Genomic DNA, 18,937 nt, shown 5'->3' with positions numbered 1-18,937 from the left:
ATATTCTCTTTTGGGAATTAAAACCCTTCTGACTATATGTATCTAGTTACCCACACTGACTGGGTTTGAATCCTGGCTCCATCATTTACAGATTTATAATCTTGGCTAAATTATATAATCCCCGGGTATCCCAGATTCATAATTTGTAAAATGAGGGTAATTAACAGTACCTACCTCATAGAGACGTGAGGATTAAATGTGTAAATACATGGAAACTGCTTATAACAGTGTCAGGAAAGTAGTATTATATAAATGTTAGCAGTGATATTTAATCATTTATTTCAGCAGACCCTTTATCATTGGTCAGAGTTATCTTACAATAAAATTTAACTTTTGAAATCATCTTAAACTTGGTGGTATCTCTAAATAATATGTTAGAATATTATACTCCTGAGAAAACTTTTCTGGTAGCCTTTCTGATGTCTGAACTTTCATTGGACTTACTTGGGAACATAACACTTTGTTTTGTTAAGATATTTGACTCGTGTTAGTTATTGTGTCACCAGCTTGATTGACTTTAAGCTCTTTGAAATTTATTTATTTATTTATTTATTTTGTAAAGATTTTATTTATTTATTTGACAGAGAGAGACACAGCAAGAGAGGGAACACAAGCAGGGGGAGTGGGAGAGGGAGAAGCAGGCTTCCCGCTGAGCAGGGAGCCCGATGCGGGGCTCGATTGCAGGACCCTGAGATCATGACCTGAGCCGAAGGCAGATGCTCAATGACTAAGCCACCCAAGCGCCCCTAGTTCTTTGAAATTTAAAATGTTTTCTTGTATCCCTTATAGTGCAAAATGTATAATGGGAGCGTGATACTTAATGATTAGTTACTATAGGCAGAAAGTAAAATAGAAGCAGTATATGATTTTATGTTCAGGAAGTTAGCATCTAAAACATAGTCTTACTAGTGTTTTATTTATTTTTTTAGGTTCCTAAATATTTGTCACAGCAATGGGCTAAAGCCCCTGGAAGAGGTGAAGTTGGGAAGCTGCGGATTGCCAAGTAAGTTATTTCTATATTTTTGACATCTTAAAAAGCTGTTTTTTGAACATTTTATAAGTGCTTTAAAATGTAATAACAATTCTTTTTCAGATAGAGAATGTACCTGGAAAATGAGAAGTAATGAGCAAATCAAGACTTGTCAAGAGATGGTTAGGTGCGCTCTAAGGAGTTATGTGTGCTCATGGGTATTTCTGCATACGCATATAGATCCCTCTGCAGGCACACACACAGCCCCCTCTGTAGTGATAGGTGTAAATATAAAGTCAGATTTATTGGCAAAACTTATTGGCCATGAAGCAACAGAATATGTAGTTTCCTCATCTCTCCATTGTCTCCACATCTTCTGAGGCGGTATGCTGGGTTGGTTATGCATCCCATTAATTGCTTTGGTAGAAAGATTTTGCCATTGTGCCACCATGTCTATCTGTAGGGGGCATTGGAAAAGTGTAGGGAACACCTGGTAAGCAGTGTAATGGTGTAGTTTCCTGGTTGAAGAAATGGTCTTGTTAGAAAGGGAAGCCTCCAGAGCTCAGTTGGTATCAGCCAGAAGCCTTGCATTCCACTCTGTCCATTCATTCATTTTTTTGTTTTTGTTTTTTAAGATTTTATTTAATTGTTTGACAGAGACACAGCAAGAGAGGGAACACAAGCAGGGGGAATGGGGGAGGAGAAACAGGCTTCCCGCCAAGCAGGGAGCCCAATGTGGTCATGGACCCTGGGACCATGACCCGAGCAGAAGGCAGACGCTTAATGACTGAGCCACCCAGGCGCCCCTGTCCATTCATTCTTAACCCAACTCTAATCAGATTTTCATACGTGCTACTCCATTGAAAATAGCTTTAGTTTTGTCATCACTGTCTTTATCAGTTAGCTTTTGCTTCATAACAAATCACTCCAAAATTTAGTGGCTTAGAACAAGAACCATTTTATTTGCTTATTTTTCTTTGGGGCAGTTCTATTTGGGGCTGATCTGGCTGGTCTTCCTGGCTAGAATGGCCTCACTCATGTATCTAGTAGTTGGCTTGCTATCAGCTGGGGCAGTGGCCACGTGTGTGGTTTTTTTTTTTTTTTAAGATTTTTTATTTATTTGACACAGAGAGAGTACAAACGGGGAGTGGCAGGCAGAGGCAGAGAGAGAGAAGCAGGCTCCCCACTGAGCGGGGAGCCCGATGTGGGGCTCAATCCCAGGACCCTGAGATCATGACCTGAGCTGAAGGCAGACGCTTAACTGACTGAGCTACTAGGTCCCGCCATGTGTATTTCATCTCCAGCGTGCTCATTCACATGATGGTGAAAGTGTTTGCATCATGGTTGCCAAAGTCCTACTGAGGATGCAACTCACATAGCCAAGCCCAGATTCAAGTGGCGTGCAATAGACTCCACTCTTGGTGGGAGTCACTGCAAAGGATTTATAGTCCTTTTTTGCAGTCATTCATTTCTATCCTTAAACCCTTTTTTTTTTTTTCATTTCACTTCTGGGACCCCACTCTATTGATTATCGTCCCTAGCAGACTGTGCCTTCTCAGTCTATTGCTGGTTCCTTCTCATCTTCTCAGTCTGTACATGTTATTTGACCCTAAGGTATTTCTAGTTCTTTTTCTTTTTTTTAAGATTTTATTTATTTATTTGACAGAGAGAGAGACAGTGAGAGCGGGAACACAAGCAGGGGGAGTGGGAGAGGGAGAAGCAGGCTCCCTGTCGAGCAAGGAGCCCGATGCGGGACTCGATCCCAGGACCCTGGGATCGTGACCCGAGCCGAAGGCAGACACTTAACGACTGAGCCACCCAGGCGCCCTTTGCTCTTTTTCTTACTTACCTTTGTTCTGACTTACCTACATTTTGTTTTAACAAGGTATTGACTGGAAACAGGCATGCTTTTATATCCAAAATTCTAAAGTTAGATAGGGGCAAGTAATATCTTACTTTCTCAAGAAATGACTACACAATTAATAGCAGAACCAGGCTTGAGTTCAGGCCTTTGAATGGTAAGAAAACTCCAGTAGGTTTCCATTCCAGCTCTGTCACTTACGATCAGTGAGACTTTGTATAGGTCACTTCATCTTTTGAGTTTAGATTCCTTATCCCTAAAGTTGCCTGTTTTGCAGGCCTTTTTTTTTTTTTTTAGTCCCATATACTCTTTTTTTTTTATGTTATGTTAATCACCATACATTACATCATTAGTTTTTGATGTAGTGTTCCATGATTTATTATTTGCGTATAACACCCAGTGCTCCATGCAGAATGTGCCCTCTTTAATACCCATCACCAGGCTAACCCATCCTCCCACCCTCTCCCCTCTAGAACCCTCAGTTTGTTTTTCAGAGTCCATTGTCTCTCATGGTTCATCTCCCCTTCCAATTTCCCCCCCTTCAATCTTCCCGTCCTTGCAGGCATTTTTTATAAATCCAGTGACATAATACAGAAATGGTTGTCATTTATTTGTATATTTAACTTTATAAAATGAACCTCTTTCTGGAAAGTTGTAGATAAATCACATTTTTTTGTGAGTTGTACTTTTATTGAAAGAAAAATTGAATGCACACTTTTGCATACTTTTAATTGAAATCTGTGATCTTTTTGCTTTAACATGGAGTCCTTTGTAATGTAGATAATTACCTATTTTTTCTGTTTTGGACTTATAATTGGTTTTACTGAAAATGGGAGCCACTATCAAGATAAAATCTCAGCAATCTATGTCACTGAAGAAAGGCAGACTATAGGAAAAATGCATTTAAGTGATGAACCATGTGGTTTTATGTAATAACTAGACTAGAGCTCCAGACCTGGGGTCTAGTCCTAAGGGTCTCTTGAAAGTTGTTTGGCCTTAGCTTTCTTGTTTGTAAAATGTGGGTAATAATGCCTCACAACCCATAGAGTATTTATGAGACAAAGGAAATAGCTTAGGATTTATTAAAATGCTTTGTAGGGGTGCCTGGGTGGCTCAGTCATTAAGCATCTGCCTTCCGCTCAGGTCATGATCCCAGGGTCCTGGGATCGGGCCCCGCATTGGGCTCCCTGCTTGGCAGGAAGCCTGCTTCTCCCTCTCCCACTCCCCCTGCTTATGTTCCCTCTCTCACTGTCTCTCTCTCTGTCAAATAAACAAATCTTTAGAAAAAATGCTTTGTAAACTCAAATGTCCTTTTTCTGCCATGAATATTACATTCCTCAAAACCTCTGTGTGAAGAAAATACCTGGTTGAGGACTGTAAAATTTTTTTTTTTGGTATGGAGAAAAAGGGCCTAGTATGGGAAATAGGGTAAACACTGAGGTTCAGGGAAACCTCTGCAAGCCCTTTGATCCCTGAAGTAGAATAAAGACAGCATACTAAATAAGCAGCGGTGGGTGTGCCACAGTTTTTCTTTATCATCCTTTGCTGGATAGAAAATTTCAAGCTCTTTTTTTTCCTTATTTAAAGCAGATGGTTTACATGGTTGCATCTAATATTGGGTGGCCATCCCCCCAGGTTTGCCTGAACAGTCCCAGTTTACATGTTTCCCCGTGCAGTTATTATTAGTATCCCCTCTTTCACTCTCTAGAGTATCCTGATCATGACAGTAAGCTGTTTGCATTTAATGTTGTCAGGTGTGCATGTATTTTTTATGTTAGATAAAAGATCTAGCAGATTTTCTACCTAACATGATACGTAGTCTTGTCTTACAGATCTAGATCCTTTTAATGATAACAGATTCATAATAATTAGCGCCCTAAGATTGCTATGGAAATGCTTAAAAACAACTTGTTCCATAGTAGGTCTCCTGGCTGTCTATTTTTTTGTGCTATTAATTCATTTAGTTTTCATTCCCTTTTTTTTTTTAAGCTTATTTATTTTACTAATCGCTACACCCAACATGGAGCTGGAACTCACAACCCCAAGATCAAGTTGCATGCTCTTCTGATGGAGCCAGCCAGGGACCCCATTTTTCATTCCTTTTACTGAATTACTAAATTCACTGTTAAGCAAGTGTGGGATGATGAGGAATGGCTTCTCAGTGCATGTGACAGGTTATCAAGATTTTAGCTGATTTCAAGCTAAATATGAGTCATCAGGGTTATGTGGCTATAAACAAAAGACTCCATTAATAGATGTTTGTTGTTTAGAATGAAGTGGGATGATAATCCCACTCTGTTCTTTGCCAGTTAGTGTATGGTGCAAACATTATGTTCGGTTCTTAGTGCTGTACTTAAAGACATGGACAAATAAGTTCCTTTAGTAGAGTGAGACTAGGATAATGAGAAAACTAAAAAGCCCAGTGTCTTATGAGGAAATTATGAAGGTACCATGGCTGTTGAGAGAAGATTTAAGGAACACCAGGTGAAACCATCTTCAGATATTTTTAAGGCTAGGAAATACATAATCAACTATTGATTCTTTGAGGCAGATTAACCAGTTTGTGTATTATCTGTGTGGTAAAAAATGTATATTTGGGTAAAACATGAAAACAGCTAAGGTTTTTAAAAGCTAGTGTGGCCTACTGTTATGAGTATGGACTCAGGAGTCATTCACCTCTGGACTTGTCCAGACCTTTGTCACTTACTATCTGTGTGATTTTAGATGTTACTTCCCCTCTCTGTTTCTTCATCTATTAATAGTAATAATACTAATAAAAGGAGGTGGGTTCAATGCATATAAAATGGCCAGTAGTGTTCACCTACAGTCATGCCACATACTACACAGTATAGACCATTGGCCCAGCATTGTGTTTGATGTGGTTTGGGCATGGGCCTCCCTTCCCTGGCACATCTCCCAAAGATAAGCAGCAACAGCTTGCTGTGCAGGTGGCCCAAAGCTTGGAAGATCTATGTGGTGTGGTGGTTCATTCTGGCAGAGACAGGGCTGTGGAGTAGAGGAATTGAGAGAGGCAGAGGAGGGGGAGAAAACATGCAGCTGGGAGTGCAGCTTTCCCCAAATTTGGTTCTGTTTACACCTGAAAAAAGACTCTAGCCTTTTTTAACAGCTGGTTTTGTGCCATTTTTCTTAGGCAGCTTATGTGATGTTTCTAAACCATTGTACTTGGATTATTTTTATCCCTTTGGACATCTAATGGGTACTGCATTTTAGTTAGCTTATAGTTTTGCTTTAGGTTGTTTCAGTTTTTTGGGTTTTCACTCCCCTAGGTTGTGTAAGTTTTAAAACCAGCCTTCTGGGGCACCTGGGTGGCTCAGTCGATTATCTCAGGGGTCCTGGGTTTGAGCCCCGTGTCGGGCTCCCTGCTCAGCAGGGAGTCTGCTTCTCCCTCTTCCTCTGTTCCTTGCCCCTGCTCATGCCCTCTCTCTCTCTCTCTCCTTTCTCTCAAATAAATAAATAAAATCTTAAAAAAAAAACCCAAAACAAAAAAACAACCTTTCTGCATCATCACCATCCTGCCTCAGAAAACTTCAGTTTTTGAAATGCTTTATATATGCTATATTTTACTGACAGTCATCCAGTCTGTACTAGTAAGGCTTTTCTCAGAGACTTAATATCTAGCTTTATTTCTAAACACATGTAACATTCAAGGTCATAATAAATGTGCAAACAAAAAGTGAGATACAATTTTTCTGTTATAAAGTTGACTAAATTTAGAACAATCTTATACTGATGAGTTTAAGTCAGCACAAACTTTGTGAAGACCAGCCTGGCAACATATATATGCGTACATATATACATTACACAGTCACATGTACTCACACACACATTACTGCTCAGAACAAAATAGAATAATAATCCCATTGTTTTCTCTGCCAGTTAGCTCACAATGTAGTTTGTTCAGTTCTTGGTGCTGCCCTTATAGAAGGACACAGACACACTCATCCAGCAGAGTGGGACTGGGATAATGAGAAGGCTAGAGATATTAATAATAACATATTCATGTTCTTGACCCAGCACTTCCATGGAACTTACCTCATGGAAGTAATAAGTTAGTGATACAAAGATTGAGGATATTCATTTCAGCATTGATACAGATCCTTAGTAAGGGAATAATGAAGTAACCTGGGCACATTTTGAAATTATTTAATACTTTTATTTTAAAACACTCTCAAGCTACAGAAGAGTTAGAAGAACAGTATAAAGGGCTTTTTTTTTCTTTTTTACTACAAAAAGGATATTCTACATAATCACAGCACATCCCTCCAAATCAGTGGATTAACATCAAATAGTACTACCTAATCCTTAGGATATATTCAAGGTTTGGGAGTTGTCGCATACTGTTTTATAGCAAAAGGATCCAGTACACAATCTTGAATTGTATTCTGTTGTCAGGTCTCTTAGTTTCCTTAAATCTAGAACATTTGGAAGTCTTTCCTTGACTTGTATACTGTGTAAGTATCAACACTCTCCATTATTTTATGGAAATTTGAGTTTGATGTTTCTTCATGATTAGAATAGAGTTATGCATCTTTGGCAAGAATATCAATGAAGGTGAAGCTGGGTTCTTACTGTATTCTAGTAAGGTTTGCATGTTTTCATTTTGTCCCATTACTGGTGGTAACTTTGATTACTTGATTAAGGAGAGTCTTCTGTGCTTTTTCACTGTAAATTTACTCTTTTCTTCTTTGTAATTAATAAGTATTCTGTCAGGCAGTACTTTGAGACTGTGTAAATATTCCATTCCTCGAGGGCGCCTGAGTGGCTCAGATGTAAAGCGTCTGCCTTTGGCTCAGGTCATGATCCCAGGGTCCTGGGATCGAGCCCCGCATCAGGCTCCCTGCTCCACGGGAGGCTTGCTTCTCCCTCTCCCACTCCCCCTGCTTATGTTCCCTCTCTCACTGTGTCTCTCTCTGTCAAATAAATAAATAAAATATTAAAAAAATATATATTCCATTCCTCATCAAATTTTCCACTTTATTATTTTTGTTAGTATGAATTCACGGATTCCAGTTTTAGTTAATGGGTCACAATTTGTTACTATCATCATTTATTCTGATGTTCAAATTGTCCAAAATATAGACATTGGAAACTTCTCCTAAGCTGGTTCCCATGCCCCCTTTTTTCTTTATTGTGGTAAAAACACGTATAAAATTTACCATCTTAACCCTTTTCTCAGTGTACAGTTCAGTAGTGTAAGTCCTGTGGCCTTCTGACCTGTCTTTGCCATTCTTTGAGCACTTACTTTTTGTCACAGAAAAAAGGTTTAGACTCATCTTGTATATTTCTTTCTGAGCCTGAAGTTACGCATTTTTCTATGGATCCGACTTCTTTCTAGAGGAGAATAATATTTAGAAACTAAGATCTGGATACTACAAGTGCTCATTGTTGCTCCCAGACCCTTTCCGGGGGCAGAGTTAGGGAGTATATGTATACATACACATTTACATCTATATTAATTTGTATATTTATATATTTTGAAAATAATAAATTTACACCAACATCCAATTCTAGTCCAACACCCCTGAATGTTTCCAGTTTTCTCCCTTTTTATGTTTGGACCTCTTTTCTGAAAGTGAAGAACCTGGTTCCTGTTATATTTAATATACACTTATTTGTTCGGGCCTCTGTTCTTATTTGGTTAGACCCCCCTCTTCCCCACGAGTGTATGAACACCCTCCTCACCTGGCTTGGGCTATAGCAGCCCCCATTAGGCTGCTGCCTTTTGCAGTCCTCCACAGGGATGCTCTCCTCAGCACATTCAGATTGTCATCCCCTCCAGTCCTCATACGCATGCCTACTTACCCCTCTAGGATTCCCAACAGCATGCTTCAGGTTTTCTTCCCATGTGGATGTCCTGACCCTGCTCGTTCTAACACAGTTCTTGTTGAGCCATTCCTTTGTGGGGATGCCCTCCTTACCCTCCTGGGCTCAGACACCTTGCCCCAGGCTACCCCTTCTGCCCCAGGTACTTGCTTTCCATCCCATTTGGGCTGTGCTTACCTTACTCGACCCATTCTGCAGATACCTACCTTGCTTGGCTTCACCTAATGATTTTTGAGCTGAATTGTTCAAAAAGCGGATGAATGAGTAGGAATTAAAAACAAAACACAAACAAATCCAGGGATGCCTGGCTGGCTCAGATGGAAGAACATGTGACTTTTGATCTCAGGGGTTGTGAGTTCGAGCCCCACATTGGGTATAAAAGTACTTAAATAAAACTTAAGAAAAAAAAATGACACGAAGTAATAAGCACTGGGTGTTGTATGCAACTGATGAATCAGTGAATTCTATCTCTGAAACTAATAATACAGTGTATGTTAATTAAATTGAATTTAAATAAAAAATTAAAAAAAAATCCTGGAACACAGTTAAAAGACTTCATATTATTTGGTTGATTTTCTTACCTTGGAAAAAGAGGTGTTTTATTGGTGATCAGTGATTAGTGAAAAGTCTCCTGCCATTGGTGTCAAATCTAAAGTATTTAAAAATAACAAAAAGGAAAGACAAATGATTAATTTTTTAAAAAGGCAAGAGGAATGGGCTGGAGTCTAAAGAAATAGCTGTGGGGTATTGAGAAATGGACCCAGAGTAATGAAGGAGAAACTAACGGCACAGCCTTATGAGGCATTCAGTGAAAGGATGAGCTACATGTTTGCTTCATTCATTTCTGAAGATATTACTATGTTTTACAATAGTTGATGTTTATAATTTTAACCACAGGTCATCATGGAGAGGATGTATTTTATTGGTAATATTGAACAACAAAAAGTCATGTATACTTAATACATTTTTATACACCAAACAAAAGAATATGTAATCCTTTTAAAATAAGTCTTAAGTCTTCAAGGACTAGTTTTTATTCTGGAAAATGAACTCATCCAGAGTTTGTCAATCTCATCATTCCAGCTAAGATGATGTTATAAATAAATACATGAAAATAAAGTTGTCATCCCCTCCTGTGTTCCCTAATTGCATCTGGGTGATTTTCAAGTCCCCCAGACTGGAAATGTCAGCATGATCTTTAAACAGTCCTTTCCCCCTTGCTGCCTCCTTGCAGTCATTTCCGCTTCTGTCCGTTGTGACAGCTCAGATACCCTGCCACACAGTCCTCCTTCCATTCTACCAGTACCAGGTTCAAGCCTTCATTACTTTTTATGTGGGTTTTTGCATTAGCCTCATTCCAATTCAGTAAACGTTCTGGAAGTACCTTCTCTGCATCTTCGCCTTTGTTTTGACTGCAGCACCTATGTTTGGGGAAAGTTAGCTAAACTAAATGCCTCTAGAAACCAGGTCCAGGAGTGATAGGGAAGGGACTGCGGTGAATTCATTGCCTGACTGTGCATGTCAAAGGGATTGTTGTCATGCTGAATTAGGGGGTAGGGGAGGGCATTGCTGCCAAATCTTCCAGTCTTTTGAGAGAAGCTGGAAATGCATATTTTTATAGGAAATCTTAGAATTTCTTCACTTCTGTTCTAGGTACTTCCCTAACAAAGAGAGAATCAGCATTGCATTTTAATAAGTGAAAGACTGAGAAGTCCTGCCGGGAACAATTCTGTTTAAGATTCTGGACTCCTTAGTCTGGCCTAAGAGGCTCTTTACCACTTGACTCCTGCCTGCCATTCACTGATGTTAGAAAGAATGTGCTAGGGATGCCTGGGTGGCTCAGTCGATTAAGCGTCTGCCTTCAACTCAGGTCATGGTGCCAGAGTCCTGGGATCAAGCCCCACATCACTCTCCTTGCTCAGCAGGGAGCCTGCTTCTCCCTCTGCCTGCCGCTGCTCCCCCTGCTTGTGTGTTCTCTTAACCTGTAATGCCTCCATGTTGTTGACCTCATCCCTCATTCAATTAATCCTTGCTAGCTTTCTCATCTGCATTTTTATGACAGTATGTTGTACCTCTGTCATAAAGTTATTATCCAGTGTATGTTGTATATGGATTGGATCTTTTTTCGTTAAACTAGGACCTTCTTGAGCATAAAGACCTATGTTCATACTATACCATGCACTTGGCACAAGGCCTAATAGATGTAGAGTAGACACTTAATGACAGAATGAGTGGTTGAGCCACTGAATGAAGGCAGGTTGGAACTCAGCCTGGTGTTATGGAGAAACATTAGTATTCTAACTGGTCTTCATATCCATTTTATATATATTTTCTGGTGCAAGTTTCTAGGAGCATGTTTTGTACTTTATTTTTTTTTCAAATGAGACTTGTGGCTCTCCATTCCTTGAGAATTAGTAAGTCCATGCTCTGTACTATGATATTCAGGATACTCCATGGTCTAGCTTCAGTTCTCCTTTCTAGTTATCTCCCACTATTCCTTAGTTTGTATTCTCCCAGCCAAATAATGACTACATTTTCATGATCAGACTCCTTGTGACTTTGCTCACCTGATACTTCTGATATTATATTCCTGTCTCAGCCTGTTGAGATCCCAGTATCCTTCAAGACTTACCTCAGGTTTTCTCTCAACTCTGAAAATGGAAAAAGTGGGGTCCTATCTGATCCTGGCACATTGGGCTCTTTCTCTCTCTCTTTTTTTAAAAATATATATATTTATTTATTTGACAGAGACACAGCAAGAGAGGGAACGCAAGCAGGGGGAGTGGGAGAGGGAGAAGCAGGCTCCCCACTGAGCAGGGAGCCCGATGTGGGGCTCGATTCCAGGACCCTGGGATCATGACCTGAGCTGAAGGCAGACGCTTAACGACTGAGCCACCCAGGCGCCTCCCCACTGGGCTCTCTTAATTTAAAATTAGTTAAAATGTATCTCTTATCGTTATGGATGTAATTTTTATATCTTCTGGCTGAGGACAGAGATCTTACACTCAGTACTTTGCTTATAGTAGATACGTAATATATTTTTTTTAAATTAGGCTATTGCGTAGCGTGTAGAAATAAAGATAAGAATTGTAATGAGATCATTACTTGGTTAAAATATTAGGCAGGTTGTAATAGTGTTAAGTGATACAAACTCATAATATCGACACATGGGATTAAAGTGACTTTTTTTTTTACTATATGATTTATAAGTAGGTTAGTTGCGGAGAGCCAAGGGTAAATATTAGTTGATCTATGTAAATGTCTTATTTTATGTAAATATGATGTAGTGTTATTTCTTTTAGTTCTTAGTGTACATCTGAAGAAAACATGAAATCTAAATAAAAATTTTTCCTTTCTTTTGTAGGAATCAAGGAAGGACTGAGGTAAGATTATTTCTATGAAAATTTTATTTAAAACGTGAGATTATTTTACTGTGTATTAGTAATAGTAAAGAGAAGGCAGTGTTTGCATTCTGGAAAACTCCGCATCAAACTAGTGGCTGATGGTGAGGAGCACATAACAGCATAAATGCCACTTTTGTGTGAATGAATGGACTCCTTTTTAGTTGTTCATTCTTAGCATTTTTCTGCTTTGACCTAAACTATCCCCTCAGTACTGAGGCTTACTGTCGCTTCAGTAATACTTTAATATTATTTCAGTGTGGCAAAGGCATTTGGTCTGGATTTTTCAGGGCTTTAGGTTTTGACCCATTAAGTCCAGGACAAAATTGTGGTACCTATCACATGGTAGAGAAATATTTAACAAATGCTTCATAATCTTTCCTATGTGGTTGGGAGGTTAGTATTTTATGTTTATAAATCTTTTGATGTAAAATGTGATGTTCCTTTAGGGAGATCTAGTATATAGTAAAAATCCTTTTGAAAGAACAACTGCTGTTATGTGTTTTTATTCTAAACCTCAATGTTGCGTTATCTTTATAAATATTTAGTTGTGGGGCGCCTGGGTGGCTCAGTTGGTTAGGCGTCTGCCTTCGGCTCAGGTCATGATCCCAGGGTCCTGGGATTGAGCCCTGCATCGGGCTCCCTGCTCCGCGGGAAGCCTGCTTCTCCCTCTTCCACTCCTCCTGCTTGTGTTCCCTCTCTCGCTATGTGTCTCTCTGTCAAATAAGTAAATAAAATCTTTAATAAATAAATATTTAGTTGTATTTGTTAAAATATTCAAAAATGAAACAGCACCATGTACTCCTACAGTAGTCATTAAAACCTAAAAAAAGAAATCTATTTTCTGCTTATGGGAGTGTTTAAGCATTCTTAGTTAATAGCTCACTTTTTCCCCCTTTAAGTACAATTGCTTTCTTTTTTGTTTTCTTTTTTTTTTTTAAAGATTTCATTTATTTATTTGAGAGAGAGAATGAGAGAGAGAGAGAGCATGAGATGGGGGGAGGGTCAGAGGGAGAAGCAGACTCCCTGCTTAGCAGGGAGCCCGATGCGGGACTCGATCCTGGGACTCCAGGATCATGACCTGAGCCGAAGGCAGTCGCTTAACCAACTGAGCCACCCAGGCGCCCGTACAATTGCTTTCTTAATACTCTTAAAATACTCACTTATTCAGCAAATACTATTTTCCTTCTATGTGCCAGGCATTTTGCTGTATATTTATTTGTATTTGTTATATATTTAAATATATATTTAAGTATATGTATTCATAAGGATATAAATGTAACAAGACATGATCTCTTGAATTCACAGACCTTAGGGAAAAAAAATTATTTGTTTTGGAAATAGAATTTCTTCAGCCATAAACCAGAGAAAACATTTGAAAGCTGTCACCTATCTATAATGGTAGATTAGTCCCATTATTCTGACAAATGGGAATATGTTCTCTCTCTTTTTTTAAGATTTATTTTATTTGGGGTCAGGAGGGGCAGAGAGAGTCTTAAGCAGACTCTACGCTGAGTGCGGAGCCTGATGTGGGGCTTGATCTCACAACCCTGAGATCACGACCTGAGCCCAAACCAAGAGTTAGATGCTTAACTGACTCTACCCAGGCGCCCCAGATTCTCCTTTTATGACTAAGTATTAAGGATTTTTTTAAATAAGGTTTTAGATAAATGTTTAATAAAATGTCTAGAAACGAAGATTCACATATTTAAAGAAGTATTTGATTTAATCAGAATTTCTGTGAAAGATACTTTGAATACATAAGTCTGTTGTAATAAGCTCTTGTTAATGTGTCTGTTAGGTGTCATTTACTTTGAATGAGGATCTTGCAAATATTCACGATATTGGTGGAAAACCAGCTTCAGTCAGCACTCCTAGAGAACATCCATTTGTCTTACAAAGCGTTGGAGGACAGACATTAACAGTCTTTACTGAGAGCTCATCAGGTAAGTGGGAATAGAATTATTTAATATGATTCCCATACCTGTTGTATAGATCTTCTGTCTCAACATATATTTTGAGGTCATTACCAAGGCTGCTCTACCTGTTGTTCTGTCTACCTCTATTCATAGCATGCTACTTATTTCTCTAAGTACTTTCCTGTGATTAATGAAATTTTGGCTGTTATTCGAAGGGTTTAGTTTCCATTTGGGGCATGAAGAAATAGAACAAAGCAGATGGAAGAGTGTGGTGCATCAAGCTGTCTTCTAGGATGTTGAAGAAACACTAATGTGAGTTTTGCCAAGATAAGGCCATACTTGCCTGTTTTGGTAAACTGATATTCAGCAGTTATAAGTTGTGCTTAAAAAAAGAATACTGCTTAATATTAGGGAATATTTTAGTCTGAATTTTTGCTTTTGTGGGTTTTGATACTAAGAGGGCATTTTTAGTGCAGAGAGATGAACTGTAATGTATTTTGGTTTTGACTTCCAAGAAGCTCTGTGTTAAGTATAGTTTGTAAATTTTGTGTGTTTGCTCTCAGATATTTTACCAGTTCAATAAATCAGGAGCAGGTGTTTCAGTTTGTGAATTAAATACAGAGGAAGCTTTTTTGCAGTGTACATCTATGTTTATTTTCATTGTTACTTGATTTTTAACCTTACCTGAATTTAGAATATTACTATTAACGCAGCAGGGCTACTCATTTTAATGGAGCTAATTTCTCATATCTAATTTAAAAAGCTTAGGGGTGCCTGGGTGGCTCAGTCGGTTAAGCGGCTGCCTTTGGCTTGGGTCATGATCCCAGGGTCCTGTGATGGAGCCCCGCATTGGGCTCCTTGTTCAGCGGGGAGCCTGCTTCTCTCCTGCCTGCCATTCCCCCTGCTTGTGCTTGCTCTGTCTGTCTCTCTCTTGTTCTCTCTGCGTCAAATAAATAAATAAGCATAAAAAAAATTTTTTTTAAGTTTATTCGTTGTCTAAAGAAAATGATTTGTGATTTTGAATCTTCATTAAACATTACAAAGAAAGCTGTAAGAAATTATAGTATGTTAAGAATGTTACTGTTTTAAAAAATATGTGTTCAGATAAAATCTTTTGTGGTGTCTTAGATTACCAGTAGCTGTAAAAACTGATCTAAAAAATAAATCGGTTTCCCCCCCACCCCTTGGACATAGAATGTAACAAAATGGTAAATTATAGGGGCGCCTGGGTGGCTCAGTTGTTTGAACATCACACTCCTAATTTTGGCTCAGGTCATGATCTCAAGAGTTGTGAGATGGAGCCCCACATTGGTGGTGGTGGGGTTTCTCTCCCTCTGCCCCTTCCTCTGCTCTCTCTGTCTTTTTCTCTGTATAAAATAAATCTTTTAAAAAAACCAAAATCGTGGGGCGCGTGGGTGGCTCAGTCGTTAAGCGTCTGCCTTTGGCTCAGGTCATGATCCCAGGGTCCTGGGATCAAGCCCCACATCGGGCTCCCTGCTCTGCAGGGAGCCTGCTTCTCCCTCTCCCATTCCCCCTGCTTGTGTTCCCTCTCTTGCTGTAGCTCTCCCTGTCAAATAAATAAATAAAATCTTTGAAAAAATAAAATAAAATAAAAAACCAAAATCGTAAATTATAACTTTTCTATCATGTGGTTTAAGGTAACAGTTTTGTTTAATTGCATTATCCTGATGCTACAATAATTTGTAGTGTAGTATTATGGGAGGTAGAAGAAATTGAACACATGCATTTTCTCTTGGAGAGGATTCAACTGTTCAACAAATATTTATTGTATGCCACATTATGCAGGGCATAGCATAGGTGTATCCAAGGATTCAAATTTGTCTTGTGATTGGTAATATTCAGTAAGACCTATTGAACCTGTGAGGTTTTCTCTACTTTTGTGGTTGTCCATGGAGAAGAGGCATATGGCACCAAGACAGTAAACAGGAGGCAGAGCCTTGAACAAAGTTTGAACTACCTTTGCAGAGAAAGGTACCTTATTTCAGTTTTTTTTTCATTTTACTAAGTTGTTGGTTTTTCCAACGCGTGGTTTATTATACAAGAGTGATTTAGAAAGGTAAGGTTTCTACCAAAATTCATCTTCCATTTTTAATCTTATAAATCCTTTAGTTAGTATTGTGCTCTTTTTGAACATTTTGTGTTCACATTTCTGGTTACAGTGTACTCCAAAGTGAATATGGTATTACAAGGATTATCTTGGCAGGGATGTGGAAGAGGATCAAGATGGCCATCCTTTTTCTGGAGTTTGGACAATATGTTCTTTTTTGTAGAACTCTGGTAATACAAATGCAGATCTAAGTTGCTGTTAGATGCTGCACACTATAAGGAATTGTTTGCTTCTTAATCTCTGTAATTTCTGTTTTATGTCATTGTTCCTTGGCTCTTCTTGTACCTTTCTGTGCTTTAATTTTCCTTACTTGTGAAATGTAATAATAATTATTTACATTTATGTATAAATAGTAATTTTTTAAAACACTTAGAACAGTACTCTACATAATGCTCAGTAACTATTATTATTACTGTTATTAATTTCAGATCTTATTTTCTAAGATATATGGATATATGGATATATGTACACGTATGTATGTATGTGTGTATGTGTGTTTATTTTTTTTAAGTAAGCTCCAGGCCCAATGTGGGGCTTGAACTCATGACCCCAAGATCAAGTGTTGCATGCTCTAGTGACTAAGCCAGCTAGGTGCCCCTATATTAGATCTTATTTTTAAACACTTTAGGTTTCAAGTTTATTAAGGCATGTACATGCATTTTTAGCTCATCTGTGTGTATATCATTTGATGAACTTCAGCCAGTAGAGATTTTTATGTTCGGTGTTTTTTGATTGCCTCGATGACCGAGAAGAAAGCTCTGTAGAGTTGTAATTAACAGTTTATTTGCTTTTTGGAGGAGCATTATGTCATTTGCCATTTCTAATCTTTAAGGTCTCAGTTCTACAGCTGAGTTCTTTGAATCTCTAGGAAGTCATAAGTAGACAGCAGAGGCTCGGTGACTGCATGACATATTTAAAATGCTAGATATAGGGTTGCCTGGGTGGCTCAGTCTCTTGAGCATCCCACTCTTGATCTCAGCTCAGGTCTTGATCTTACAGTTGTGTGTTTGAGCCTCGTATTGGGCCTGCCACTGGGCGTGGAGCCTACTTAAAAAAAATGAAAAGATATATATGTATGCATATTCTTCTGTGGGACAGGACTGTAGCTTTCATTGGAGACTCAGAGGGGTCTGTGACCCAAAAAAGCTTCAGAGTCCACACTTTAGTATTACCTTGGATGATTAGGAACTGGCCAAAGTATGAATAACTGAGCCATTTTACAGTGAGTAAAGCCATTTATTTTACAATGAAATATACATAAAGCAGGCATTATCTTAAATATTTTTATGTTTTCCCTCAAGCATAGAGCTGTATTAGCTTATAAAAAATTGCTTTTTTAGGCTCTTCATTTTTTTTTAATAGTCCATAGGTCTGTAAAATGTAGAATTTATTAAGAAGAGTTAAAACCTCACTTGTTCAGTGTGTTGAGTTTAATTTTAATAACTTTATTCCTTCTATTAATACACATTTTGCTGGTTTTTGAGAGGTCCCCTTGAACCAATTTTTCTAATGATTCAGTTCTACATATTAGAGTATCTTTGTGGGGATGGAATTAGAGGGACTGATGATATCTTTTACATTGTCTCCTTAATTAAAACAATCTGCATTTCATGAGTGTTTTATGAACACAATTTGTTTCTAGTTGAGTATTCCTATCTGAGGGAACATGTTTTATTTTTAAGGACTATTTGGGGTTAGCCCTTTTTCTACTCCACATTTCTCTATGAAATTCTAAATCTATTTCCCTATTAAATATTTTTATTAGCTAGTATCCATATCTCTCTACCCTTGTCTAGGGAGAAATTCCTCATGTGTTTGGTCTTTATTTTTTTCCCCTTGGGTCTTTGGTTTAGTATTTTAATCTACCATTGGTAATTAAATAACTTAGATTTCTTTTATAATTTACACCCTTACCTTTGTTCAAACTTAGGTTTTCTTTATAATTGCAAATTCTAGACTAAAAGTTGTTGTTCATTCATCTGTTTAACAGATGTTTTTAATGCTAGGTCCTGTGTTAGAATAAGACTAGACTTGGAGTTGCCTGGGTGGCTTAGTTGGTTGAGCGTCGGCCTCTGGCTCAGGTCATGGTCCCGGGTCCTGGGATCAAACCTGTCGGGCTCCCTGCTTAGTGGGAAGTCTGCTTCTTGCTCTGCCCCTTGCCCTGCTTGTGCTGTCTCTCATTCTCTCTCTCTCAAATAAATAAATAAAAATCTTTAATAAAAAAATAAGACTAGACTTCTGTTCAGCTGGGCAACTGGTATGTGGAAAAAATACTACAGAAAGTGTTCTAATGGAGCTGTGTATAAAGAAGAAAAAAGTACTTTAATTGCAAGAACTGGGAAAGACTTCAAAAGTGGAGATAATATTTGAGCTGGACCTTGAAGTAAGCGTGCCTTGAATAGGAGGAAAGAAAGTAAAGATAAAATACATTTTTCTTTCCTTCAGATATCCTGTTCTTCACTTTGCTTTCTCCTACCTGTCATGCTTGGTCATAATCTATCTAAAATCCATTAAATAGTCCTGGTTACATCAAAGCAAAATAGCTCAGTTGTGTACTTGATAGTCTAGAGATGAAAAAGTTTGATTTGGTGCAGTGGGAGTGGAAAAGAGAATCCGGTTCTAGAGATAGTAGACAGTTTTTGGTAATGAATTAATTGGGGGAATTGGGTGAGTGGGAAGTCCAGAATGGTTTCCAGGCTTTTTTTTTTTTTTAAGATTTTATTTATTTATTTGAGAGAGAGAGAATGAGAGATAGGAGAGGGAAGAGGGTCAGAGGGAGAAGCAGACTCCCTGCTGAGCAGGGAGCCCGATGCG

General features: G+C 38.4%; 1 protein-coding gene across 1 annotated transcript in view; it reads left to right on the top strand.

The window, feature by feature from the left end:
- GTF2F2 (general transcription factor IIF subunit 2) overlaps positions 1-18,937 on the top strand; it is a 150,459-nt gene that overhangs the window by 11,228 nt on the left and 120,294 nt on the right. Inside the window, exons 2-4 of the mRNA XM_028103254.2 lie at positions 930-1,003; positions 12,040-12,058; positions 13,878-14,022. Of these exons, the coding sequence (XP_027959055.1) occupies positions 930-1,003; positions 12,040-12,058; positions 13,878-14,022 (238 nt within the window). The remainder of the gene's footprint in view (positions 1-929; positions 1,004-12,039; positions 12,059-13,877; positions 14,023-18,937) is intronic.

Source organism: Eumetopias jubatus, unplaced genomic scaffold (genome assembly GCF_037043125.1).
Source record: "Eumetopias jubatus isolate StellerSeaLion01/CBP00866 unplaced genomic scaffold, mEumJub1_p1.0 scaffold_3, whole genome shotgun sequence".
Classification (NCBI taxonomy): Eukaryota; Metazoa; Chordata; class Mammalia; order Carnivora; family Otariidae; genus Eumetopias; species Eumetopias jubatus.
This window is presented reverse-complemented; position numbering and strand designations above follow the sequence as displayed.